This window comes from Mastomys coucha, unplaced genomic scaffold, assembly GCF_008632895.1.
Source record: "Mastomys coucha isolate ucsf_1 unplaced genomic scaffold, UCSF_Mcou_1 pScaffold3, whole genome shotgun sequence".
Taxonomy (NCBI): Eukaryota; Metazoa; Chordata; class Mammalia; order Rodentia; family Muridae; genus Mastomys; species Mastomys coucha.
This window is the reverse complement of record NW_022196909.1, coordinates 26,862,007-26,870,634: the sequence shown is the minus strand read 5'-3', so window position 1 is coordinate 26,870,634 and position 8,628 is coordinate 26,862,007. Positions and strand designations below refer to the sequence as shown.

At 48.2% G+C, this 8,628-nt stretch overlaps 1 protein-coding gene across 2 annotated transcripts in view; it reads left to right on the top strand.

The window, feature by feature from the left end:
• Window positions 1-8,628, top strand: part of LOC116074310 (core histone macro-H2A.2) — a 49,153-nt gene that overhangs the window by 30,604 nt on the left and 9,921 nt on the right. For both annotated transcript variants that reach the window (XM_031346721.1, XM_031346722.1), the window contains exons 3-6: window positions 3,029-3,135; window positions 4,456-4,653; window positions 6,001-6,111; window positions 7,817-7,916. In XM_031346721.1, the coding sequence (XP_031202581.1) occupies window positions 3,029-3,135; window positions 4,456-4,653; window positions 6,001-6,111; window positions 7,817-7,916 (516 nt within the window). The remainder of the gene's footprint in view (window positions 1-3,028; window positions 3,136-4,455; window positions 4,654-6,000; window positions 6,112-7,816; window positions 7,917-8,628) is intronic.

The following is an 8,628-nucleotide window of genomic DNA, read 5'->3' as shown; positions in this document are numbered from 1 at the left end:
CCCCGTCTCATGCGCCAAGGTTAAGTGCCTTGAGAATTCTGCCCAGTGGAAAAACCTCCCAACAATTTAAGTAAGGCAGAGGCAGAGGCTGACGGATTTGTATGAGTTTGAGGCTAGCCTGCTCCACAGAGTGAGTTGCAGGCCAGCCAGGGCTACATATAATTATTAAAAGAAAGGAGAGCTGAGCAGCCACCTGAAGCCACGTGCCAGGTAATCTAATATGGCATCGATTTCAAAATAATTAGTCCCATCTGCCCAGCAGGTGTGTTCATACATCTTAAACTACAACGCCCCAGGCGTTCAGAAAATGAGGTCATGGCGCTGGCGGGATGGCATGGTTAATAACGTGCTTGCTACGCAAGTGTGGGGACCTGAGTTACCATCCCAGCACACGTGCAAAAGCCATGCAAAGCCTGTAATCCGAACACTGGAAAGGAAGCAGATGCCCAAAGCTCATTGGCCAGCTGGTCTAGCCGAGATAGCTTCCACCTTAATGAGAGACTATGAAAAAAAGTATGGTAGAGAGAGATAACCCCTGACCTCAACCTCTGGCCTCTGCACAGGTATGCATGGGCATATGCGTGCACGCGCACGAACACACACACAGACACGCACACACACTATGGTCTCTGTGTCAGTGAACTGTTAGTAAGCTTGCTAGCCATTGCTGAGTATTCCGGGAAAGACCTGAGAAGAATTTGTGGCTCATTAATGCTTTCCATTCTGGAAATGCCATATAAATATTTAACTCTGTTGTTTGTTTGATTCTAATGTTTTTGTTAATCACATCTGCCTGGCTAATATGGCATACTTGAACTGGGTTTTGACTACTGCTGTCGATTTTCTGGATGATAGCAACTTTAATGGGCTCTTCTGTTCCAAATGAGGTTGATTGAGAAGATGCATGGAGCATCCCCTCCCTGTTCATGTCAGGCCTGGGTACCAGCACTGTACTGGCAGATGCCTTCAAAACCCAGAGACTGTCCACACACTTCCACGCAGAACATTTGTGCACCCTCTTATTTCTGTCCTCAGTGAGACGTTGGCCCACAGCCTCCAGCTTTCTACTAAATACCTTTCTCTTTAAAACCATTCTTTTATTTATGTTTTTCATTTTCTTGTGTGTGTGTGTTTTTGGTTGATTGGTTGAGTCCCATAGTGTAGCCCAGGCTGGCCTGGAAATTGGGATCCTTCTGCTTCAGCCTCCCAAACGCCGGGATTGATAAGCAGGCACCACACCAAACTTAGTCATGCTTTCTTTTTTTTTTTTTTAATTTGTTTTTATTTGTATTTGTGTGAATGTGTGTGTGTGTGTGTACATGTATCCCATATGGATGTGAGTACCCATGGAGGCCAGAAGAGGATGCTAGATCCTGGAGTTACAGGAGATTGCGAGCAGCCTGACGTGAGTGCTGGGAACTGAACTCTGGTCCCCTGGAAGAGCAGAAGTGCTCCTAACTTCTGAGCCATCTCTCCAGCTCCTCATTCACACTTTCAAAAAAAAAAAATCTATGTATTTTATGTATGTGTGTATGCTGCCGCTGTCTTCAGACACACCAGAAGAGGGCATCGGATCCCATTACAGATGGTTGGGAGCCACCATGAGGTTGCTGGGATTTGAACTCAGGACCTCTGAAAGAGGCTTCCAGGCTTCATTCACACGTTTTAAAGCAAAAGAACCATCTTCCCGCAACTAGAGAAAAAGTAAAATAAACCTTTAATTGAAAATAAAATAAATCACGGCTGGAGAAATGGCTCAGCGGTTAAGAGCATTGGCTGCTCTTCCGGAGGTCCTGAGTTCAATTCCCAGCAGCCACATGGTGGCTCACAACCATCTTTCATGAGGTCTGGTGCCCTCTTCTGGTGTACAGGCACACACGCAGGCAGGACGTTGTATGCATAATCAATCTTTATTTTTTTAAAAAATTAATGATTTGCTTGTGTGTATATGGGTGTGCATGTTGGTGTGGGGGGTGGACATGTCATGAGTGTCTGGAACTGGAGTTACAGACAGTTTAAGCTGCCATGTGGGTGCTGGGAATTGAACCCTGGTCCTTAGGAAGATCAGCCAGTATTTTTAACCACTGAGCCATCTCTCCAGCCCCATAATCAATCTTTAAAAGTAAGTAAATAAGATGAATTTTTACAACAACAATAAAAGCGAAGAAGAAAGAAAGGGATCGCACACTTTTAGTCCCAGCACCCAGGAGGCAGAGACGGGCAGATTCCTGTGAGTTAAAGGCCATGCAGGACTGCATGCTGAGGCTCTGATTCAGACAAACAAATAAACAGAAAAGGAAAAACAAAAGAGGGCCAAGGAGACGGTTTATAGGTCAAGGTGCTCACCATGCCGGCGAGGCAGCCTGCGTTCAATCCCTACAACCCATCCTTACAACAGACTCCACAAAGTTGTCCTCTGGCCTCCGCAAGGGCACTGTGGCACGCTCACCACCACCTGATATACAGACACTAACAAAGTTTTAGAGAAATAAAAAAAGGGGGGGGGGGCTAAAGATGGCCCAGTGGTCAGAACACTGGCCACTCATGCAGAGACTCTGGGTTTGGTTCCTAGCGCCAACATGATAGCTCACGGCCATCTCTAACTCCAGTTCTAAGGGATCCAGCAACCCTCTTCTGAACTCTGCAAGTCTCCGGGCACACCATGTGGTGCACATACATACACGCAGGCAAAAACACTTACAAACACAAAATACACACGTTTAAGAGAAATAAGAAATAACGGAGAGAAAAAAAATGGTATAAAGTATCTGCTATATGGGACCTGGGGCCTTTGGGCCACATACAGCTCTGGATAACTGCAAACATAGCCCAAAGCAGAAATCACAAGCTTTAGGATGGGCAAGATGGCCCGGAGGGAAAGGCACTGGTCGCGCGAACCCGACAGGAGTCCAGTCCCCCAAACCCACATAAAAGTGGGTTGTTTTCTGATCTCCACGTGGATGAATGTACACACTCACATACCCACACCAGTAATAATATTGTCTATTAACTTCCCTTTATATTTCAGCGGAAATCCTCGAGTTGGCTGGGAATGCTGCAAGGGACAACAAGAAGGCCCGGATAGCCCCCAGACACATCCTGCTGGCCGTTGCCAACGATGAGGAACTCAACCAGGTAGGTCCGCACCCTAGGCTCCGGTGGGGTGGGGAGGGCGGCGGTTGTTGCCAGGCATGCTCCTGGGTAGACCCAGCCAGCCATCAGTCAAACCAGCGATGATACTTCTCAGTCCCGTCTATGCCCACGCCCGAACTCAGGCAAGCACTCACGCTCGCTCATCAGGCCGAAGACCAAATCCCCTCTAGAACACACTTTGTCTCCTTATTAAAAACAAGCCATCGCATGCATATAATTATTCTTGGCAGTTTCTTAAGTCAGACCCTGGGTGATTTATCGAAGGTAGGAGACTCCTTATCTATGCATTAGAACGGATGTTCTCCACAGTCAATCGATTGCCTTCCTGGGCTACAGTAGGCAAGCTCAGGGGTAAATAGTATGAGAATTTCTATCTATATTTATGTTCTGCTCTCATTCTTCTCAAACTAAAGAATCTACAAAGTTGCCATGCCATCCTAGAATGATCCCTTCCCCCCCTCCAAAAAAAAGTGATACAAATTGATTGCTAGAAGATTTCCAAGACAAAGGCATGCAAATGAAAATGCTGTAATAACCATTGGTTTGCTGAAGATGTTTCTAGACTCTCAAGGTGTCTGTGTTGCTCTGGTAACTGATGCACAGGCTAGCGGTTCGTAGCTAAGCTGTGGGTTCAGACCACCCTGTGGTTTAGAATATGCAGAATATGTGACTGTGGGCTAATTTTCAAAATGTATGCCTTGGGAGGTTTGTGAGGTTTGCAGCCAATGTATGTTCCTAATGGGACACAGGTTTGAGAGTGTGGGAGCCACTGGATCTCATTCTTTTTGTTTGTTTGTTTGATTTTTCGAGACAGGGTTTCTCTGTATAGCCCTGGCTGTCCTGGAACTCACTCTGTAGACCAGGCTGGCCTCGAACGCAGAAATCCATCTGCCTCTGCCTCCCAAGTGCTGGGATTAAAGGCATGCGTCACCACTGCCCGGCTATTTTGGATCTCATTCTTGAGTTAATCTTTGAACCCAGGTTTGACCAGCTGTGTTTCTCATCCATGAAGCCCTCTGTTCTCCACTGTCCTCTGAAATTCCAGAGCCCTGGGCATTGTGCCAGTTTCAACTTTTCTGACCCTTTAATTCTGCCTTGTTTTGCTTTCTCTGCAAGACCACAAGACAACCTGATGCCTACTGAGAAGTGCTTTTCAAGTGTAGGATGAGTGAGCCTATAGCTCTATGATAATCAGTTTTTGCTAGCTGATCAGAAGCCCAGCTCGAGCCTTGTTCGGTCAGTGTTGAGACCTGAGATAGCTTGCGCAGGCCTGACCAGCTTTTTATATTCCTTTTTACATAGCTGCTGAAAGGAGTGACTATTGCCAGTGGGGGTGTCCTGCCGAGAATTCACCCCGAATTGCTGGCCAAAAAGCGAGGGACCAAAGGCAAGTCAGAGACGATCCTCTCCCCACCCCCAGAGAAACGAGGAAGGAAGGCCGCATCGGGCAAGAAGGGGGGTAAGAAATCCAAGGCCACCAAGCCACGGACGTCCAAGAAGGTGAGTGGTGGACCTTTCAGGAGCCAGGCATTCCCATAGGAGGCATGCTGCTTCTCTCTGGAAACCTAAACCCCAAGGGATGTTGATTAAGAGGTGGGACCTTTGAGCAGTGGCGATATCATAGGGACACATCCTTCACATGCAAGGTTAGTGTCCGCCTTGGTTTGCCCATCCCCGATGCTGTAATAAAAAACTTCAGGGAGAATGCGTTTATTTTGACTCATAGTTCAAGAGTATGATCCATCATGGAGTAGGGAGTCAAGGTGGCAGGAGTTTGGAGCTAGGTATGGTACCACACATCTTAAAGATTTATTTTATTTATTTTATGTGTATGAGTACACTGTAGTTGTACAGATGGCCATGAGCCATCATGTGTGTGGCTGCTCTCTGGTCCGGCTCCCTCTGGCCCTGCTCTGGCGTAATTCACTGTAGCTGTCTTCAGACACACCAGAAGAGAGCATCCGATCTCATTAAGGGTGGTTGGTTTTGAGCCACCATGTGGTTGCTGGGATCAAAATTCGGGACCTTCGGAAGAGCAGTCAGTGCTCTTAACCCACTGAGCCATCTCGCCAGCCCCAGTGCCACACATCTTAAATTCAAACCCAGCACTCAGGAAGCAGAGGCAGGCAGATCTCTTGAGTTTAAGGCCAGCATGGTCTAAAGAGTAAGTTCCAAGACAGCCAGAGCTACACAGAGAAACCATGTCTTGAAAAAAGGCGGATTTCTGAGTTCGAGGCCAGCCTGGTCTACAATGTGAGTTCCAGGACAGCCAGGGCTACACAGAGAAATCCTGTCTCAAAAAAACAAAAAAACAAAAAACAAACAAACAAACAAACAAAAAACAAAAAAAAATCATATAAAAAGAGTTCGTGCCGCCCATATTGAGTTAGCCCATTTCTTTCCTGTGTACTGTTTCCCCGGCCTGGGGTGTGGCTCCGAAGCAACTGCATGTGATTAGCTGACGCCCCGAGTTCAACCCATAGATACCCTCCGATAGTGAAAGGGGTTAGCAAAGCACAAGGATAGGTGTGTATGAATGTCAAACCGAAACCTTTTACTTCGTGCGCCAGTGAAAAGATGGAAGAAGAAAGAAAGGGAGGGAGGGAGGGGAGGAGGGGGGAGGAGGAGAGAAGGGAGGGGAGGAGAGAGGGACGGGGAATGCAGCTCAGTAGCAGAGTACACGTGACACCCACATTCAGGGCAGAACAAATCATCCAGCGTCTGTCACCTGACCATTTCCCTTCATACCCACATTGGTGGTGGTCACGGAAGGACTGTCCCCCAGTCCCATGGGGCAGGGGGGCTCTCTAGACCAGTTCTCATCTTTCCTTCTGGTTTCACCCACAGTCCAAAGCAAAGGACAGCGATAAAGAAGGAACATCAAATTCCACCTCGGAAGACGGGCCAGGGGACGGCTTCACCATCCTGTCTTCGAAGAGCCTCGTTCTGGGGCAGAAGGTAATAACACAGACTGGGCTGCAGTAAGCGCCTCTGTATATGCCACTGCTCACAAGCCGCGATGCCTTCTCCGTCCAGGTGTTGTTTATATCTCCAGAGCAGACAATTGGGTACTGAGATGGCTTGTGCTGGTCAACTCAAGGTCAGCCCAAAGTCTCCCTAGAGAATGGACGATAGGATGGTTTTCCTGGTTCTGCTGGGAAATCCCCAAGCCCCAGCTATGTCTTCATCCACAGAGAAAAATCTATTGCTAACCGCCAGTCAGGCTCGAAGAGGCCTAGCCTCCATGATTAAATGTCATTTAACAGAGGGAGAGAATAGCAATATATGTTTCTTGAATATGACGGGTGCTAGGAATGAATTATTTGTCAATAATTCAGTCTGCCTGCTTTCCTTAGCTGCAGGAAGAAAAAAATAAAAAAATAAAAACCTAATAGGGTGTAGTCCGGCAGTCTCTCAACATCCTGCCAGACATGCAAATAATTCATTTCCATGCGCGTCAAATTCACTGAGCCCACAGATTATCTATGGAGCGAACCCCGGGGCTGATAGAAGACACACGGGGAAGTAGCCGGTGAGGCGGATCTCTGCATGCTGCCTGGTCTCAGCCTGCATCAAGTGAGAGAGATGCATCCCCATCCAGACAGCTGGAAACCACAAGGTCTCCTGGGAGCAGAGAGTGGCAGGTTCCTTAGTTGTTTCTGATATTTAATAATAATAATAATAATAATAATAATAATAATAATAATAATAACAACAACAACAACAACAACAACAACAACAACTCAGAGCCGGGTGGTGGTGGCGCACGCCTTTAATCCCAGCACTTGGGAGGCAGAGGCAGGTGGATTTCTGAGTTCAAGGCCAGCCTGGTGTACAGAGTGAGTTCCAGGACAACCAGGGATACACAGAGAAACCCTGTCTCGAAAAACCAAATAATAATAATAATCATAACAACAACAGCAACAACTCAGACACAGACAGGTGGCATGTACGTCCCCTCCAGGACCTTGAACTTTCTCCCAAACTTATCTAGACAATCAGAAAGTTCCCGTTCCATGGAGAAGACACTAAGAAGTGCTCTTCCTTCTCCTCTGCCAAAACCACTCAAGGCAGCCCCAAGAGCGTGGTACTCCGGCTGAGGATGTAGCTCAAGGACAGGGTGCTTCCGTGACACGCATAGGGCCTTGAATGGATCCATAGCACAGAAGATGGGTTGGGGAAGGCAGTTTTCATGGGTAAGGGTGAGGTGGGAACCCAGAGCCCACTCCTCCTCCCCAGCAAGACCACAGACTCGTACCAAGAGTTCTTTCCGGGCTCCTGAAGGGGTGAGGACAGAACAAGCCTGGGCTGCTTTCCACACAGTGGCTGAGATGTGCCAGAGGTGACCCAGGCCACCAGGGCGAGGAACAAAAGATACATAAATAACAGAGAGAAAGAGGACTGGAGAGACTATGTCTGTCCCGGACAGTGATGGCAGGCTGTTGGTCTCCAGAGTATGGTGGCCCAGGCTTATTTGGGAGGTAGAGGCGGAAGGAGTCGAAGGCCTATCTCAAAACAGAAGAAGTAACTGGGAATTTGAGCCCCTGTGCAGACCCTCAGCCTGAATAGTTGAGAAAAGTGATGCTGACCCTTCCACTGAAACGAGTTTCAGTGGGGACATTGATCTTCTTCCTCTCATCACCATCTTTTCTTCCTAACGCAGCTATCCCTGACCCAGAGTGACATCAGCCATATTGGCTCCATGAGGGTGGAGGGCATTGTCCACCCAACCACAGCCGAAATCGACCTCAAGGAAGAGATAGGTAAGGCCCGGGGTTCGGAGAGGTGGCATGGTGCAGGCCAGTGTCCAGGCAGCTCTCTCGGACTCGGTTGTCCCTCTGCCTGAGGTCCCAGGTGCAAATGACTGGCCCTCAAACAGCTTAGCTCTCAATCAGCGCCCGGCCCCCTTTGCAGCTCACCGTGCCAACTGCTCTGCTGTTGCCACCACGGCTGCCGCCATTGCTGCCATTCCGCCTTCGCTGCTGCACTTTCATGTCCTCCCCTCTGCCTGCGATACAAAAAGTAAAGCAGGAAATGCCACTCGGGAGAAGCCATTTATGGGCACCATGCAGGCACGGGGTGCATGCAGGCAAAACACCCATACACGTAAAGAATAGGTGAATTTTTAAAATGCCTCTTAGAAGAATATATTAACACTGATAGTGGGCTGGCAAGATGGCTCAGCAGGTAGAAGCACTGACTGCTCTTCTGAAGGTCCTGAGTTCGGATCCCAGCAACCACGTGGTGGCTCACAACCACCCGTAATGAGATCTGATGCCCTCTTCTGGTGCGTCTGAAGACAGCTACAGTGTATTACGCCTGAGAGAGCAGGGCCGGAGCAAGTGGCCATCTGTACAGCTACAGTGTACTCATACACATAAAAATAAATAAATCTTTAGAAAAAAAAGCCGGGCAGTGGTGGCACATACCTTTAATCCCAGCACTTGGGAGGCAAAGGCAGGTGGATTTCTGAGT